The 19,532-nt window shown below is 32.3% G+C and overlaps 1 protein-coding gene across 6 annotated transcripts in view; it reads left to right on the top strand.

Annotated features, from left to right (window-relative positions):
* The window catches only part of LOC126738571 (uncharacterized), a 263,439-nt gene that overhangs the window by 219,681 nt on the left and 24,226 nt on the right, over positions 1 to 19,532 (top strand). For all 6 annotated transcript variants that reach the window (XM_050443968.1, XM_050443967.1, XM_050443962.1 and 3 more), the window contains 5 exons: positions 12,730 to 13,035; positions 15,855 to 16,035; positions 16,351 to 16,513; positions 16,755 to 17,043; positions 17,188 to 17,563. In XM_050443968.1, coding sequence (XP_050299925.1) covers positions 12,730 to 13,035; positions 15,855 to 16,035; positions 16,351 to 16,513; positions 16,755 to 17,043; positions 17,188 to 17,563 — 1,315 coding nt within the window. The remainder of the gene's footprint in view (positions 1 to 12,729; positions 13,036 to 15,854; positions 16,036 to 16,350; positions 16,514 to 16,754; positions 17,044 to 17,187; positions 17,564 to 19,532) is intronic.

Below are 19,532 nucleotides of genomic sequence, written 5' to 3'. Positions count from 1 at the left end.
AGCTCCCCATTCTTCTCTGCACCCCCAAGGAACCCTCCAAAGTATCATACAATGTCAGACAGAAAGGACACTGTGGTGTCATCAGCAAGGAGGGTAAATTTTGTTTTCTTACCAATACGTGGTAGATCATTAATGTATATTAAAATAGTATGGTCCCCAGAATGATTCCTGAGGCACGCCCACTCCTGCGAACCTCACAGAGTGGCTTTTGCCAAATAGGATTTTATGAGTTAGGTACTTGATCGACTCAAAAGCTTTGCTTAATTCGTAGGAAAGAACTGTATCATATTGGAAAATATGAAAAGCCCAAACAATATCCGATACCAGATCTAAGAAACCAAGAACCATTCTTGTATCGAAACCAAATTTACAGTTATTACAGAACAGCTTGTTTTCTTCAAAGAATCCCTCAATCTGCTCGGCTAGACATTTTTCTAAAATCTTGGACACAATTGACAATAGAGATATAGGTGGGTAATTTCCAGGATTATCACAATATGTCTTTTTAAGCAAAGGAATAACGAGATCCACTTTTAAGCAAATTGAAAAACATCATTCAAAGCTTATCAATTTAGTTAATGGAACAAAAATGTTATTTTGTTATATTTCTTTCTAGAGTTGAGTTTTGTTGAATTGAGAATTGAGTTTTGACATTTTGAGGAAAAATATCTGCATATTGTCTTCTCACTAATTTCAGAAGCTTAAGCTGTTCATGCAATTATTTTAACTCATCAGTAAATCAATAAGTATTATTAGATTGATCCCATCTCACAACATACTGTTTTATAGAAAAACACAAAGCAGATATCCAAAATACTTAGAAGTCTGATAAACTTGTCTTCAACTAAACATTTGGCTCAGATATAAATTATTGTCAAGATGTACCTGAAATAATATTATGGAAATCATATAGACCCTGTTGTAATATTAGCCTACAAACTTTTTTGATTCGAATTATACTATCGGTCATAAGTAATGAAAAGTACAACCTGCTGATCGTCATTGTTTTAAATATTTAGCTGAAGAGCTAACAAAAATATTATTCAAGCAAACGCCCCGTCTAGATGCAGCATTAAACAGAAAATACAGACCATAACTAACCAGAAAGTATCAGACAAAGAAGCATCCCTATTGTCATTTATCTGAAAGTGTACATTAAAGTCACCCGCTTATATTGTTATATTTAATTCTCTTCCAAAGACACACACTTTTTCGTTATTCCAGGTTGATAGAAATTTGTTCTTGGAGTTTCGTTTAGAATAAAATTACTATTTTCTGTGAAATCTTCAACTTATGGTGATAATTTCCCAATATTCACCAAATATTTAGATATTATTTCGGTGTGATTTTTATTTTTTTTTTTATTTAAGGTAATAAAAATTGCCTTCTACCTAAATTGAAGATTTGAGATCACGTGACGCAAACTTTAATTTATTGGGTCCAATATTACAAGATCCACACTCTTATTTTATTGTTTCGATTTGATTTATATTTGGTATTTGTTTAAGATAATAAAAAATGCTTTCTAATAAATTTCATGCATATTAACTTTAAGCATAACTTGACACAAACTTTTTCGTTGTTCCGATTTGATTGAAATTTTGTTTTTCGAGTTTCGTTTATAATAAAATAACTGTTTTTCTTGAAATGTTTAATTTATACGGTACTTGAGGGGAATAAGGCCTAGCTAAGAAAAAAATTGAATAAAGTGAAAGACTTTAATGTTAATATTTAGTTTAATACACCAAAGTGCTTATAAGGTTATATTAATTTTAACAAACATAAAAAAATAATCTCTAAAAAAACTAGAAAATAAAAAATAAATATTAAGAAAAATAACGCAAATCGGCCTTATTATCCGATGGAGGTTTAATAAAGCCTATACATAAAAATGGCACAACTCGTTAATTGGGCGAAGTTTAGCAGCCATCGGGACACTCAAAATCATCCATGTCATTGACTGTTAAGCCAACACATTCCTCATGGTACCATTTAAGACATTTGCTGCACTGCCTCATATCGGCCTGCCTGTCTTCCTCACATCCATGGCAATACCATTCGGTACTTAACTTTTCCCTGGAGCTTTCAATATCTTTATTCAATTTGGCACGACTTTTATTCTCCTCGATAAAAACATCTTTAGTGACTGGAATTCCTTTGTAGTTTAGAGCTTTTTTTCGATTTTTTTTAGGTTTTTCATTAGTTTTTACTGGTGTGGGCAAAAGGTCATTAAAAGAAGTGACTTTTGTTGTTCGTCTCTTTAATTCAGCAAGAGGGATATGATCATCAGTCGAATCCGAGTCAGAAGAGTAAACATTGGAATAGGAAAATTTGCCAGACTTGTTGGATGCCATTCCAGACGGACCAGGTTGAGGAGATTCAGGTGGACGCCTATTTTCTTTGTTGGTATCATCCGGTGCCGTTACGTCTGAGAGAATTGAAGGAGCAAATGCTGTTTCTGGAATTGGCTCGGGATTTAATGGAAACAGACCAGTAACCTTAAAACCGTTTATAATATTACTATGTGTCATGCATTTAGACCAAACATTTGAAAGTATGATGTTAAAACGTGATTTGGTCAGCTTTTTGTTAGGATTCTGTTCCAAGAATAATAATACCTCATTATCCCAATGATGCTCAAATGAACGATATACAGATTTGTCGAGGGGTTGAAGCTCATGTGTTGTATTCGATGGCAAACAGTAGAGATCTATATCAAGTGAGTTTCCAACATCAACAATTGACAAATCAAGATGACACCTTCCTGGACTTTTGTATCGGGCTAAGTGCTTGAGGAATTCTTTAAAAAGTTCGTTAGTCATGTAGCCTTTACTTGATTTTTCCACTAGAGTTCCTGGTGGCAAATTATCATGTAATTCAGGCTTTAGCCACTTTCCTTTAAAAATAATCATAGGAGGTATTGGTATTCCAAGGGCATTGACATCCTGCAATTGTCACACTCTCTGCATGCTCTGACGATTGAAAGTGAACACTTTTTACCCCTTTCTTAGCTAAAACGGTTGGCATGAGGATAATATGGCCTATAGCTTATTATAATAGGCCTTATTACCCATCCATGACGAAATATTATGTAAATTTATGTCGGCTAAATTTAATCTAATAAACTATTGAAATCACAAAATATAAAGTCTAACCAAAATATCTGCAGTTATAAATTAAAAATACAATTATAAATACTAAAAATACTTACGTTTTTGTTCTTTGTATCCTTATAATACCACACGCGGCGACCCGTCGACACAAGTTGTTGGAACTTACTGACGCCCGAAAGCGAGGAACGCGGGTAGTCCGTTCGAATGTCGTTTGTAAATGGACCAATAGGAGACGCAGACCCAACGCAATCGATTTGCTATTAATTTAAAGCGGTTTTTTTGAATATATAGGTCTTATTACCCGACAGGCCTTATTACCTGCAGGTACCTTAGTTCATATATCCCAAGAATCACAGTTCTTTGTTATTATTTCGATTTGATTTATATTTGGTATTTGTTTAAAATAATAGAAAATGCTTTGTAATAAATTTTATACGTATTGAGTTTAAGATATTGAATATGTATTTTTAACATACGTGGTGTGTTCAGAAAATAACGGGAATTTTCGTTTTTTGGAGAAGAAGAAAATAAAATAAAATGGCATAAGCCAATCGATATTCCAACATCATCAGCGACCTCTCCGATTGTGATACGGCGATCGTTTATAGCCATTTCTTTCACTTTTTCTACGTTTTCCTCGGTTCAAGGTCTTTACAGCTATCTTGCAAACGATTATACCATTAGTTATACAGGGTGTCATTGAAATGGTGTAAAAAAATTCGGGGGGTGATAGTACTCCTAAAAATTTTAAAAAAAGTTCCTATAACTATAGGGCGGAAAATGCATATTAAGGGAGTTAGGGGCACTGAAAGGGTAAATTTAAAAAACGGTTTTTTGAAATTGTAGGCTTAAAAAACGAGATAAAATTTCGAAAAAAAATCCTCTGCCATAAATTTTGACCCAAAATCAAATGGTGATACTGAAAAATATTTTGGAAAATCGGAAAGGGTAGTTTTTGCAAGGGTAGGGGGTTAATTCGTGAATAACTTTTTTTAGGTTATTTTTTTCGCAACGTGGGTTCATTTTTTAAAAACTACATGCTTTTTCCTACAAAAAAGGTACTCTTGTTGCACATCGCCCAGAACGATGGTTTTCGAGAAAATTGAAGGTAAAAAGTTTGCTCTGATGGGTTGCTAACTGGTTAAACAACATAAACCTATGAAAGTTATGGGGTTTCAAAAGTAAACACGTAGTTATTAAATAATTAATTGAAAAATCTAAATTTTATGATTTTTAAAACATCTTATTGCTGTAAAAAACGAAATAAACCAATTACCAAAATTCCTTATTAAAATAATGCATTTCTTAATTCATTCATAGTAAATGTTCAAAGTGACCACCATTCATTTCAATGCAGACATCTGCTTTTCTTCTCCATGATCTGCGTACCCTGTGGAATATCCCTGGGGTTGTACGAATTTGATTGGAACAGTCGATAATGCGTTGACGTAGTTGCTCTTCAGTATTAATCGGCACTGAGTAAACCAAAGTTTTCAAGTGGCCCCAGAAGTAGAAATCTAATGGATTAAGATCTGGTGATCTTGCTGGCCAAGCTTGTGGACCACCACGTCCTATCCAACGCCTCTCAAAAACTTGGTTTAAATGATTCCTCACCGCTAGCGGAAAATGAGCTGGTGCACCATCATGCATAAAATACGTGATCTGCCTCTGTGCTATGGGAACTTCCTCCAAAAGTGCTGGTAGATCATGTATTAGAAAATTAAGGTAACTTTGACCATTTAGCCTAAAATGTTTATTATTATAAATAACAAGCGACTTTTCAAAAGGTGTCAAATTAACCTCGGGGGTAGAAAAAATGGTCCAATAAGTCTATCGCCAAGAATTCCCGCCCAAACATTAACTGAGAATCGAATTTGGTGTCGACTTTCCACAACAGCATGAGGGTTCTCATCGGACCAGTGATGTGTATTATGGTAATTGAAAATTCCATTTCTTGTAAACCCAGCTTCATCCGTGCATAAAATATTTACCAAAAAAAGGGGTTCTTGTACCTGTTTTCTTAATAACCAACGACAGAAGATGACTCGAGCGGGATAGTCTGCCGGAGCAAGAGCTTGTACCCTTTGGATGTGATACGGATGCAGGAGTTGAGTCTTAAGAGTCATCCACACAAAATGGCGACTCACGTTTTCCCGCGCTGCAATTCTTCTTACAGATATCCCCGGATCTTCCTCTACATGTGCTAAAATGCGCTCCTCAACATCAGGTGTACGTACCATCAAGTTACGGCCACGGTCTTGGTTTCTATGTCCAAATGAACCTGTGTCTCTTAGGCGCTGATGAATTCTCGCAAATATCCGGTGAGAAGGTGCCCTGCGATTTGGATATTTTTGGACATACAAGCGCTTAGCCAAAAGACCGTTTCCGTTTGCTCTTCCATAAATAAAATGCATATCTGCCAGTTCACACACAGGGTATTCCATAATTTGTGAAATTTTACGTTTACGCACACTTCAACAACAATCAACTGACAAAAATATTTATGAACCAGAACATTTCTTTTGCGTACATGCAAAATAAATAAAGTGATAAGACCGCATACCTTCAATAGCTACGTTTACCCCGCGAGCACCAAATATTCAGTACGCGGACTAAAACCTCTACATATTCTCAAACCTATTAAGTCACAATTTGGAATAATTTACGTGTAAACTTGTCAACTCGCGCACGTTGAGTTTGAGAATAGGGGATTGGGTCCGCGTATTGAATATTTGGTACTCGCGGTGTAAACTAGGCTAATGAATCAAATAAGTATGCATTTAATAAGGAATTTTGGTAATTGGTTTATTTCGTTTTTTTTAAAGCAATACGATGTTTTAAAAATCATGAAATTTAGATTTTTCAATTAATTATTTAATAACTACTTGTTTACTTTTGAAACCCCATAACTTTCATAAGTTTATGTTGTTTAACCAGTTAGCAGCCCATCAGAGCAAACTTTTTGCCTTCAATTTTCTCTAAAACCATCGTTCTGGGCGATGTGCAACAAGAGTACCTTTTTTGTAGGAAAAAGTATGTAGTTTTTAAAAAATGAACCCACGTTGCGAAGAAAATAACCTAAAAAAAGTTATTCACGAATTAACCCCCTACCCTTGCAAAAACTACCCTTTCCGATTTTCCAAATTATTTTTTAGTATCACCATTTGATTTTGGGTCAAAATTTATGGCAGAAGATTTTTTTTCGAAATTTTATCTCGTTTTTTAAGCCTACAATTTCAAAAAACCGTTTTTTAAATTTACCCTTTCAGTGCCCCTAACTCCCTTAATATGCATTTTCCACCCTATAGTTATAGGAACTTTTTTTAAAATTTTTAGGAGTACTATCACCCCCCGAATTTTTTTACACCATTTCAATGACACCCTGTATGTCACACAGTTGACATTATACTTTATTTCATTTTTTACGCAAAATTTGATACAAATTCTAAATTATTTTTTTAGAGACATATGTATTAACATTTCAAAAAAAAATTTGACAGTTGAACTGCCCAAACTCACGAAACTTACATATTCCCGATATTTTCTAAACACACCTCGTATATAATATGTAGCTGTAAATTTTCCCATATGATGTCTATTTGAAAAAGCCACTAATACAAATTCTCCTATATGCAAGTATTCTAATTCAATTAATGTCATCCAGTACTCTTTAATACACAAGATTCCTATGGGTGATATTTTTGTCAAAATTTGATCTCATAAAAAAGGTGGTCGGGGAATATTGAACATCTATCAAATACAAATACAAAAGGATTTTGTCATATACAGTTTGACCATCGGATCTGTGTCTACGAAAAGAATGCGGGCGAAATTTTGAAGCGTTGTCACGTCTTACTGCAAAAATGAAATAGTATTGAATAAAAAGTAAATATAATGGTAAAATTAAGCTATTTAATCATAAAAAAGATAATAAATAATGTAATGCAGTTTAAACCATATTTTTTAGTTCTATTTGCTAATGTTTTGCATATTATAAAATCCAATATTGACTAACATTTATCCGAAATTCCTAATAAAACTTACAAAGCCGGCAACGTCGTGCTTTCGCGGAAGCATCTCGCTGTTTGGGGACAAGTGATTGGTTGATGACATCGTGGCCATTAATTTATTATTTTTATGCAGCTCTCTGTCTTTCTCTATCTTATTGGATCGCATCCTACCAGGTTTTGTGTAATTTTCGTAATAATATCGAGTTCTTGCGGATTCAGTGGCGGCGGCGTATGTTAATACTTTTGAGCTATTAAACTGTTTTTATTGCTGTATTTTTAGGTACCTACTTAATTTCTGACCTATGACTTTTGAGTAGTGTAGCATAGTTTAGTTTATTTGCTATTATTGTTGTTGCTGTTTTGTTGTTGTTTTGTGTTATTTGTTTCTTTGTTGTTAAAGTTCATAATTTTTAACAGTTTTTGTGTTATTTACGTTAAAATGAATAACTTTATTCATAGCCAGGCAAGGGAAGTGATTGCGAAGATTTATAGGTAAGTAAAATGATAATAAGAGAGTTATAAAGCCTAAGCACAGTTATGAAAAAAAAACATTAAAATAAAATTATAATTTATGCGACACTAAATTTCAAAAATTATGTACCTAATGTTGTAATAAATAAAAATCATATTCAATAAAATAAAACCAAGCTCGATTGCTTTACAAACAAAAAAGATTTAAAGTTAATGTTGGTTATTTTGAATATAAAATGTCTATAAATATAAGTAATATGAATTGGAACGACGACTAAAAAAAATCGAATATCAGGATTATATACTTCTTGTACAAATTCTTAGGGTTTGCAATGAAGAAGCTACTAATAACTTCGTTAATCTACCAGTAAAGCGCAAACTTGAAAGAGTATCTCAATATACTGGCGTAAGCATTTCAATGGTAAAAAAAATTCACAAAGAAGATGAAGAAAGAATGCGGACGGACCCCAACAAAATGCTTTCTAGTCCCGGCAAAAAAAGACCGCGAATGACGAAGGTGGAACAAGACGACAACTTTCATTTTCAAATAGTTAAACACCTAATAAATCGAATTTATATGGGTTTAAAGTTGTGCCTACTAGCAGAAAGCTGTTGCAAAAATTGCCAGAAGAAAAAAAATTTCCAAAAATAACATCTTTAAGGTATAAATACCTAAGAGAAATAAAAAAACACCGAGCCGAAGGTCGCAATATTGTCTATTTAGATGAAACTTGGATAGACAATGACCGTACGTTTAAAAAATGCTGGCAGAGTGAGACTGTTACTGGAGTGGTTATCTTCAACAGGTACAAATTGATTATACTTATTTAAATAATAATTTAAATTATACATATTATGTAGTAAATTCAATGTTTAAACAGCATAATTCCGATTATCTGCCGTGCTCTTTCCCTCGCGATATCCAGGCATCGAGTACGGCACTCTTATTTTAAGTGAATAAACTAAGTAGGTGTATTACAAATTTTGTGTTTTCTTTACTTTACTTTTATCTCAAACTTCCCTAATCTTGTCTGTCATTTTTTTATTACATATTTACAAATAAAATATTTTAGAAGACCTTAATTTCCAAATTAATATCTTACCTACAAATACCTATTTTAAAATTAAAACCAAATCATATTTTTTAATATTTAATACATTCAAATCTGTGTAATCGGTTTATAAAATTTCGCACGTCACTGGCCATTTCATGAATGAAATGAGGCGGGTCTAGTCTACAACCACATTCCCCGCACCGATACCGCTTAGCTACAGATTGGTTGGGCAGACTTTACATATTTATTGCAATAAATTTTAAATATTTAATGATACCAAAATTAAAAGAACCTATATTTGAACGGGAATGTAAAACATTTAAAAAAAAAAACAGTGGTCTCGAATTTAACATAAATCAAAAAGTGCTGCATGGATGGAGCAAGCCCTCATGGCAAGTTCTCAAACAGTCAACCGGATAATTTTGACAAATCGTCTTCGTTAGCACGGTTTGGAGCTGGCTAGAGTTTGAGGGTTTCTTTATGGCCATTTAAGATAAGAAGAGTAATAAGGATACGAAATTATGAAAAATACTGCTTTCAACTTAAAGTCGAAAATAGATATTAGGCCGCCACAATCAAGCTGCTAAAATTATTCACCAACAACTGACCCTTAAAAATGGTCTTCTTGAAACATATCCACCAACGGTATAATATTATTATTATTGACAGCCATTGACTCAAACGGACATTGACGGCAAAACTGAAACGGAAAAAAATCACAAAATATGAAAACCTAGCTATAGAACTGAACCAAATCTGACAATTGAACAAAGTCTAACAAAAAAAAACAACAAAAGGCTAATATAAACAAATCTCTCTAAAACAATCCAACAAACAATTCACATCATCAAAAATGTAATATTTAATAGAATAAACGCAATATTATCAACTATTCTCACGTCTTCCAAAAAAACCTCCTTACTTTTTTGCAAATATCTGGTATGTTGCGAATCTGATTGAATTAATTTTAAATTCTCCCACGAAGATCATTTATATCTTCAGCAGCAGGGTGTGTAGTTAACAATTTTCAACATTCTACAAATAAAAGTTCAATGGATTGTGGTCGGAAGATCTAGCTGACCACGGTACTGGACCTACTTAACGTATCCATTTTAATTTTCATTTAACCATCATTATCATATCGCCACCATCGTGCATTATCCACATTAGCTGCTTCATCATGCGTTTTCATCAGGGTCCTTTATGGATGAAACAAAATACATTTATAATAATTAATTCTTAAACCTAATAGTACATGGATGGCAAACTTTAGTAAACAAATGCTATTCTACTCAACTATACATACACTTACTAAGCCAAAAAAAAAATTAAAAGAAAGGAGCGTCAATATACTGAACTATTAGGAAAAAATAAATAGAAAGAGGAACACATGGATCAAGTGTTGTATGGGAGAGAAACCAATAGAAAATAATACAAAAGTATAATGGGGCAGCCAAGTGGAGTGTAGCATAATAAGCACAAAATAAGTTCTGTCTATTAAAAAAGAAAAACGCCAGGTCATACATTTACTGGACAATGTGTTATAGAAATATTGTGCAGAATATTAAAATTACGATCATGATTTGTTAATATTTTCTAAAAATTTGCTTTAGTGATGTTTCCAAATATTTTCCGTCTTGATTGCATAATTGTATGATGATTTACAATTTGCCACTGATAAATGTAGAAGTTAAATTATTTACAATTTCGCGTAAATCCCGATTTATTGGTGAACAGTACATAAATGGTGTAAAGTTTTTACTCATTTTACTGATTTTTTACTCACTTCTACAATAGTCAGTTGCAAAATGCTATTCTTTAAGCATAACCGCACAGGACGCAAACCTTGAACTCTTTAATAATGATAGGTATAACACACATACCTTAAAAATTCGCTAGACTTATGTGATTTGTGTCTTCCGCTAAAGCAAAGTACCAGGTTCTACTTTAACACGTTGAAACACACGTTCTTTATCATCGTTTCACGATCTACGTTTGGTTTTCCAATATGCGCGTCTTTTGAGTTCAAACATCCTGTTTCATACATTTAATAATAGAGGAATCAATGAATTTTCTGAAACAATTTCTTTCCCGGCAGACGTCTTTTAGGAAAACGATCGGCATAAAGGCATCTTGCTTCGGTGCTATTTTAGTTTGCGAACCCGTACATCAAATGCATATTAGCCATTTCTTGTTTTAAGTAATTCATGTTTACAAAGTATTTAAAATTTACGAAATACCTACACAACTTACTGATAACGTTACACGTGTCAAATACTAAATCCCGCCGAAAACGAAAAAATAATTTTCAGCTACTTTTTAAAATAGCGACTTTTTGAAACAGTTCCTTTTTGTAGGAAAAATTGTTGGTTTCTTTCTTGTTGCGGTTTAGAAAAAAAATACATTTAAACTTTTATTTTAAGAAAACGTATTTGTTATATCCCCAAAGTAGCGGCCCGGATTTTTGGATGTACCCTAACATACAGTGCCGGCCAAAAGTGGAGAAACTTTTAATATTTTTATTTTTTTCTTATTAAAACTAATTCGAAGTAATTGTAAATAATGTTTATGGTTATATCTAGTAGTGACGAAAATAGTTAGAAAAAAAATTGAAAACAAATAATTTATTACAAAATATGCAAACAAAATTTATTTTCTCTAAGGACAAAAATGGAGAAACTTTTTATTTACTATGACATAATTATGTTGATGTGGATAAAAGCACACTAATACTTTGTGGTATAACCGTTATTCTTCACAACTTCACTACACCGTCTTGGCATAGATTCAAGAAGATTGTGTATATCTCCAGAAATTTCACTCCAGACTTCTTTTAGGACTTGGAATAATTCCTCTTTATTTCGGAACTTATTCGGATTTTTTTGTCGAACTTTTTTGTCTAGGTGCTCCCACAAGTTCTCGATGGGATTTAAATCTTGACTTTCAGCTGGCCACTTCAGAACTTGAATTTGTTGAGAGGTTAGGAAATTTTTAACAATTTTAGAAGTGTGCTTGGGGTCGTTATCATGCTGGAGTTTCCAAATTAACGGCAAATTAACCTCGGCGTAGGGAAGCATATTATTCCTTAAGATGTTTAGATAATATTGGCTATTCATGATCCCATCTATTCTCACCAGTGGATCAACGCCATGCCCGGAAAACATCCCCACACCAATACATTACCGCCTCCATATTTGATTGTGGGAATAGTGTACTTTGGGTTGAATTTTTCATTCTCGGGACGTCTAACCCATCTCATACCATCTGACCCAAATAAATTGAACTTACTTTCTGATCGTCTGATAGAATCTGACCATAAAACGTTTTTCCATTGATCATAGGTCCAATGTAAGTGTTATAGAACATCGTCTAATTAGCTTGTCAGTTGCAGATGTTGTTTTTTTGGGTCTACCTGGCTTAGAGATGCTGGCAGTAGTGCCTCTAGTTTGCCACAATTTGATTTGTTTACAAATGACACTTTTATGAAGATCAAGTTCTCTAGCGATTGTTACTTGTTTCACTCCCGCATTGTGCTTCTCAATTATAATTTTTTTTTTTTGTTTAAATAAATTTATACCTCGAGGCATTTTAATACTAAATAAGCTTCTTCAAAATCGAAAATGAACTGCTTCAAACGAGACCTATTTAATTTAAAATATTTAATACAAAAAGTTTCTCTATTTATGTCCTCAAGTAAAAAAAACATTGTTTACTATTTACATTCCTGTGATAAATATTCAAACTGTTTTGGTATGAATTTATGGCTTAGGCTAAGATAAACATTTTTAATACATGGTGTAACAAAAATTTTGAATAGATTATTAAATTAGAAAATAAATTAAAAGTTTCTCTACTTTTGGCCGGCACTGTAGATTCCGTGATTAATGGAAAAGATGTTAAATGATTTGCAACATCATTAACATTCAGCAACAAAAATTAATCTTAGAACTTAACCCTGAGGTAACCCCCAATGTGTGTTCGTTCGAGATTGCTTCATTACAAAAGACCGACTGACTCTGTTACTTATATAGGATTTCAGCCTATTTGAATTATCTTTGTTCAGATATTGTTTTCTTTTAGGTAGCGTTTTTTGTTGAAGGCAGCTGTGCCTCCAAAGTAAAAACTATGAAAGCAAGTAAAGAAAATATGCCCGTTAAGTCTTCGAAAAATTCAAAATTAAAAAATGACAATATGGACATGTGTATTCCAAGTCTAGCTCAAAAGAACAAGCAATACAAAAGTAAGTTTTGTAATGTGCTCAATAACAAACCGGATCAGAATTTGGATATTTTTGAGGAAAAGGGATACATTAACAAGAATAGCGGCAATAGTTTTACTTTATCCACGATTAACTTTGAGAAGAATACTAATAGGAATAACGTACAGGTGAGAAAAACTGTTTTAACAACAGCAGGTTGTTTTTCATTAAAATGTACTTAATTGTGACTCGTTTCAAAATTGATAATATAAAATAAATAAAACTTACCAAAATACCTTATTTAACTCTCAACGCGTATTGCGGTAACCTTGATAGGCACCTTCAGGAATAGATTAAAAATGTGTAATTAAAGCTTGAATTCAAATATATTACAGTGCGTGATATACAAATTCAAAAATTCAAATTTAAAAGATTTTTATTACCACTTAAAGATTGTAAACAAAAAATGAGAGTAACGCGAATTGAACTGCGATTATAAAAACAACCGATAACACATACACGAGCTAGCGCCCATGTGCTGCTCATACCGTTAAATATACAGGGTATGTATGTACCTTAAATAAATTTAGTAGTTCATATACTTTTTTCGATTATGATTTTTAGTTGCGCTTTTCTTTGTTTAAAATAAAGCTATACCGTGTGTCATAAGACATGACGTCATCGACGATTTTTTTAAATAGCAACCCTAAACTTCTACTGCGTATTTTTAAAGATCTCATTAAATTATACATAGCTGCAATATTTCAAGTTCATGTGATTAACCGTTATACTGTTAAGACCGTAAATATTGTCTTTACTGATAAAAATAAACGTTATGCTGAACGGAGAAGTTAATTAACAAAATTCTGCACAAAATCTGCAGGCAGATGGATTTGTAAAAGAGAAATGGCCAGCAAGATCTCCCGATCTAACTGCTTTAGATTTTTAAGTTTATGTGTCCAAGCCCGCAAACATTGAAGAGTTGGAAACCAGAATAAGGCATAAGTGTAGATTAATTTTTCCAAAAGATATAAGAAACGTTCTAAACAAATTTCAAGTATGTTTAGGACATTGCCAAATAGCAAATAGGCTACATTTTGAACACTTATAAAAGGAAGAAAAGTTGAGAAAATTTTTGTTTATTTTAAACAAGGTTTTTCAATTATCTTGGCAATTGTAAGTAAAAAAAAAATGAAATTTGCAGTTTTGTATAAGTCGATATGCTTTTTAGAAATAACCAATAAAAGCTATTTTTAAAAAAGTCATCGATAACATTATAATATGTGAAATACATAAATTTTAGGACACACTCTATATTAATTGCTACATAAATCGTTGAAAATGTTCAAAACGATGTTCAGGTTCGTTTAGGAAAATATTAAATAATAAATGAACTACATTTTAAACATTTGTTAAAAAATTATTAAACAGATTTTATAATTTATATTAAATTAAAAAAAATTTATTATCTTGAAAACGGTTAATCATAAACTTGTAATTTTGCAGCTATGTATAACGCAATAAAAAATTAGAGTTACTATTAAAAAAAAACGTGGATGGCGTCATATCTTATTTTTGGAACACACTGTATAACATTGTTTTTATCAAAGAAGAGAGCAATCAAAAATACTATTCGACGGATCCGAGGATTTTTTTGAGAAAAAAACGTATATGAACTACTGAATTCATTCCAAGTTACAGATTCACCTTGTATAGGGTGGCCCATCTTAAAAAGTCTAGCAAGATTTCCGGCTTTAAATGTAAAAATGCAGTGAGGTTTTAATATTTACGCACAAATATCACCACATTTTGGTTTCGTGCGGCTGGAATAGAAAGAGTTGATTTGCTTATTATATTTCTTTTCTAAGATTGTACCTACTCTGTGTTTTTAAAAAAGCTCTAAATAGATCTTGGTGGTTTAATTCGGGCTTAATTAAAGGCTTGTTTACCAAAAAAAGGTTGCTCAGAAAAATATCTGATATCTGGGAATTACTTTTATTACATTTATTTTGCAAGTTTACGAGCTTCCTGGAAAGTTAATAATCTTAAGCTTAACAATTACCTATTCACAATTACAAGCTATTTTACAGTTAATAAATATTGCATATTTATAAGGGTGTTATGTATAAGGGTAAGGTTGACGGCAACAGAGAGAGAGAGAGAGCCTTGTTAGAGAATGCTAGTACAGTGGATTGTATTTACACTTTTCCAAGGCATTTTACATAGTCAATAATTTTTTAACTGAGAAATTACTTGCTAATGGTTTTGCTGTTCCTCTGCTCTCCTGGTCTCATTCTTACACAACTGCTTTTCAGAGTTAACGGATATTTTTTGTCTGCCATTGGTGTCACGTATATAAGTATTAGTTTGTGTGTTCAGTACTGTCAGGTGCAAGTTGATGTGACCTCATCAACTTGCAGGATGGTTTTGCTTAAGTATTAAATGTAATGTATGTACATAAATCTCAACAAGGAAAATAAACCTAGATTGAATTATTATTTCGTAGAACAATAAAAAGAATAGGTGCTGTGGATAAGCAGCAGTTATGTATAGTCCTCCAATAATGTTTACTAGGTTCTCCATCTTTACTATATTAAGCACATTTAAAGCAAGATTCTAAGATATATAGCTTTTAAGCTAAGAATCGAACACTTAATGGGGTTACAGAAACCGAGAGATAATTTAGAGATATTTTTGTATGACCTGTAATGACCTCTTGTATTGTGCTACATGCTAATTAGGTGCAACGTGATATTTTCTCCCTATTGCTATTAAAATTTAAGGGTTCTCTTGGAACTGATACCAATTCATTGTAGGCTGTCTAATTTTTTAAATTAGGTCAATATTTTTATGTATCTTATATTTGTACTTTGTATCTTTGTGTTTTCAATTTTGCAACTTCAACTTCTTTAATCTTTAAGGGAATTGTTTTGCTAATATTGGAACACATAAAAGAACCATTTGATTTGATCATACAGTTGATATATTCATGTATTATCATTTATAGGAAACTTCAAGCTTAGACAGGCATCTATTTGCAAAAGGTCTACTTAATAACAGCGAGAAAATTACACATAAACCTCCCAAAGCTGTAAGGAGGCATAGCTCGAAAAATCGAAAAGGAAAAACGACTTACGAATATATCAGAAAAGAAGATTTTTATAAGAATAATTGTGGACAAAGCGAGGGTAAGTATCATTAAATAAAATATTTCTTAAATTCAATACAATTAGTATTTTACTCTTTTGAGTTTTGGTACCATTTTGGTGCCATATTTGGACCAGTGATGTATTTCAGTAGATTTTTCTACGTCATTTTCTTGCGCCTTATGAGAACCTGGAGCTTTAAGTAAATTTTTTCAAAAGTGCTTTTTATGGTCAAAAGAGGTACCGAGGTAAAAAAGGTATCTCCAACAAGTACCGAGATCCTCAAGCAATAAATTATATTTTTCAAATAAACATGTCAGATGTTATATTCTTTTTACTAACCCAGTTATTTTTTAGGAAATAAGATACTAAATAATCATAAAAGGGAATTCCAAGAGTTGGTACTCACGGGAGAGAACACCATAGAGTTATGCTTCAAAGAGAAAAATGTCGATATGGATGTTGAGGCGAGTTCAAGCTTAGTAAAAAGCAGTTTTAAGTGTGGAAACGTGACAGAAAAGTAAGTTTAATGTTAAATAGAAATAGGTCATTGAGCCAACAACTGTTTTATATCTATACTGTACTTTATATGTAATAATTTAGCCACACTAATTAAAAGCCAACTTTAATGGAAATTTCCTAATCTGATGTTTATAAAAGCCTCAACATCAGAAATAAACTAGTGGCCAACTGATGTATATATTATGATTAAACCCACTTTTAATTTCATCTGCCTGTAAAACAACTATTATCATTTTTAGTATCTCCAGGGATTACTTCCAAAAAACCGATCAGCAAAACACAATTTTAACTGAACTGTACGACAGTTTGGACAAAAAATCGCCTCCGTCCCGAATGGATCTCGATTCTTTAGACGTCAATCTAAATAATCCGAGCCAGTTGTCTTCTGATACCGAGTCAACCAAAAATTTATTTGATAGTTTAGAATTTAATTTGTGGAATAAGAATGCTTCTCTTAGTAAAAATACAGCTCAGCAAGTTGAGAAAGTTCTGAAAAAGCAGATTGAAATCAAAGAAACTTATAGTGAGGTATTTATCATTTATCAATAATTGCATGTAATTTTAACTATACATTATCTAAACCTAAAAAAAGTTAACGTTAGAAGAAGATTTCATCTATTTTTACAGACAGTACGTTAATATAATTTTGCTCTATAATTGTCTTTTTTTTAGCAAGAAAACATCGAATGCAAGCTTTCCCCGCAGGACAAGATAGCGACCGCCCTCCATAACATAAAAATCTTAAACGAAATACAACGAAAAATTCAAAAAATCAACAATCTCGTAGATATATACAAGAAAAACGTATCGAAGAGTAAAGTCAAAGCTTTGTCCTCAATGTACGAAAGTCTGACGACGTCTCAGAGTTACTATAACGACTTGACAAAACTGCAGGCAACTCCCATGAAATTTAGACGGAGGAATTTGAGTTTGCCGTGTTTTGTGGAGCGCAGACTAAATTATGAGCGTAGCAACGGAAATAATCTGAATACTAGAATAGATGGAAGAGAAACGATATCGCAGGATAGAAAAATTAAAACAGATGAAGGTGACAGTGAATCTCGCTGTTGTGTACGCCTTTATGGCTGATTGTTGTGATAGACCGTTAGATACGCATGAATTAGTTTTTAAATGTTTTTCGTGTTCAGGAAGTATGTTTTTCACTGTATATGAGACTGCAAAAACTAAGTGTTAAAGAAGTTTAATAGCTTGTGATATCCTCACGTTTTTATTCTATGATAAGCTGGGACGAGCATATTTATTTGTCTAATATTATCACTATATGCCTCCCAAAAGAACCTTTATTGTTTTTATGTTAAATTAGGGTTTCAAATATAAAAAGCCTATGCTCCCTGAAAACCAAGGCATTCGTAATTCTAATAGCCTTTAGGAGCTTTTTAAAACACATTGTGAAAGGGTTCCTAAGGTCATTTCCAGCCTTAGTGTAACTGCAAAATAGTTGATGGCAATTATAACTAGGAATGAATACTGTCATAGCTGAATTTTTAGTATACCAGGTTAATTAATGGGATATCATGGGGTCACGTAATCGAATTAAATCGTAAAAAAACCTGCAAAGGGTATTAAAAGAAGTAAGACTTAGCAGGCCGGTAATTGTGAGATCCTGTTTCAAATGGTTGAGTCGCTAGTTCAGTGTTTCAATTTCATCAATACTTAAAGGAAAGGATAATATAACTGTAATTCTTAATTAAACCTGTAAATTCTTAATTAATCCAGGCATGAGAGGTTATACCAGATAATACCCGTTAAGCCATTGGATATCCAATGGCTGTCCCATCCAAAAATGATCCAAATGATATCCAATGGACAGTCGAACGATACAATCTTGGACGTCCATTTGGAATCCATTATTTGTCCCATTATAGACACTTATTTGAACTAATTTTGGACACATTTTCTTAATGGGTCCAAAACTAAGAAAATTTTCTTAAATAGGTTTTCGTGTTAAAAAGCATATATAACCAAAACATATTTATTCCTTATTTCTCATTTGATCCCCATAAAAACTAAAAATATTTAAAAAAAACTATTATTAGATCTTTGTTACTTTGAGCACTAAAATTCACAACTTCTTTCCTATTTAAACGATCATGTATCCCCTACGATTTACAATACATTAAATCATGTCTCATGTATTAAAGAAATTAAAAATACGCGTCAAGATTTTTTTTGCATAAAAACGGCGTCACATACGAAAAAAAGATAAGAGAGGTTTTTTGTCACAAATTGAACGAGGAATTAAAAAAATTATTTTTAATTTGAAATATCTCGGTGGCGTACTATTTTTTTCCTTAAGAAACTGAGATCATTACTCGTATGCGCGCCAATGGTAAACATACAATTTTTAATTGCATGTCAAAAAACGCGCGATGACTACCTCTTAAAACCCTTCAAATTTCATTTAGATATTGACTGGTTTCAGAGCATAAATAAATCGTTAATTTTTAAAATATTCTAATATTGTATTAGGCAAGTTTGGATCAGGTGAACTTCAATTTTTTGCTTTAAGAATTAGTCTCTGCCTTGTCATTGGAAACAACACTGGTTTCCAGATTTCAACAATTTGCTAGGGATAGCTTGCACAGACTATGTTTCAATAAACTGAACAACAGTCCAGCTTGACATGTTTTTAGGCAGACATAGTATAACCTATTTTGTACAATCATGGCTACACAACAAAAGCTAAAGTATAATAGCTTTGTGATAACAAAAATAAACTAAAGCAAAAACGTTTAATTATATTATCAAACTTAGAAAGTAACAATTTTTTTCCAGTATCAACAAAAAAGCAGAATAATATTATTAATTTTTTTTTAATAATATGGTCTATGATTCAGTTTTCTGTAGTAAAACTTTAAGGAGCAAATAATCCTCATATAAAAATAAGACAAAAAATTCATATTAACATAAGTGGTTTAAAATTTCGTATCTTATAAACATTTCACATCCGATTCTGAGTTTGAGTTTTTAAGCTGAGGATCTCATTGTCTATGTCA

The sequence above is a fragment of the Anthonomus grandis genome, chromosome 7, assembly GCF_022605725.1.
Source record: "Anthonomus grandis grandis chromosome 7, icAntGran1.3, whole genome shotgun sequence".
Lineage (NCBI taxonomy): Eukaryota > Metazoa > Arthropoda > Insecta > Coleoptera > Curculionidae > Anthonomus > Anthonomus grandis.
This window is presented reverse-complemented; position numbering and strand designations above follow the sequence as displayed.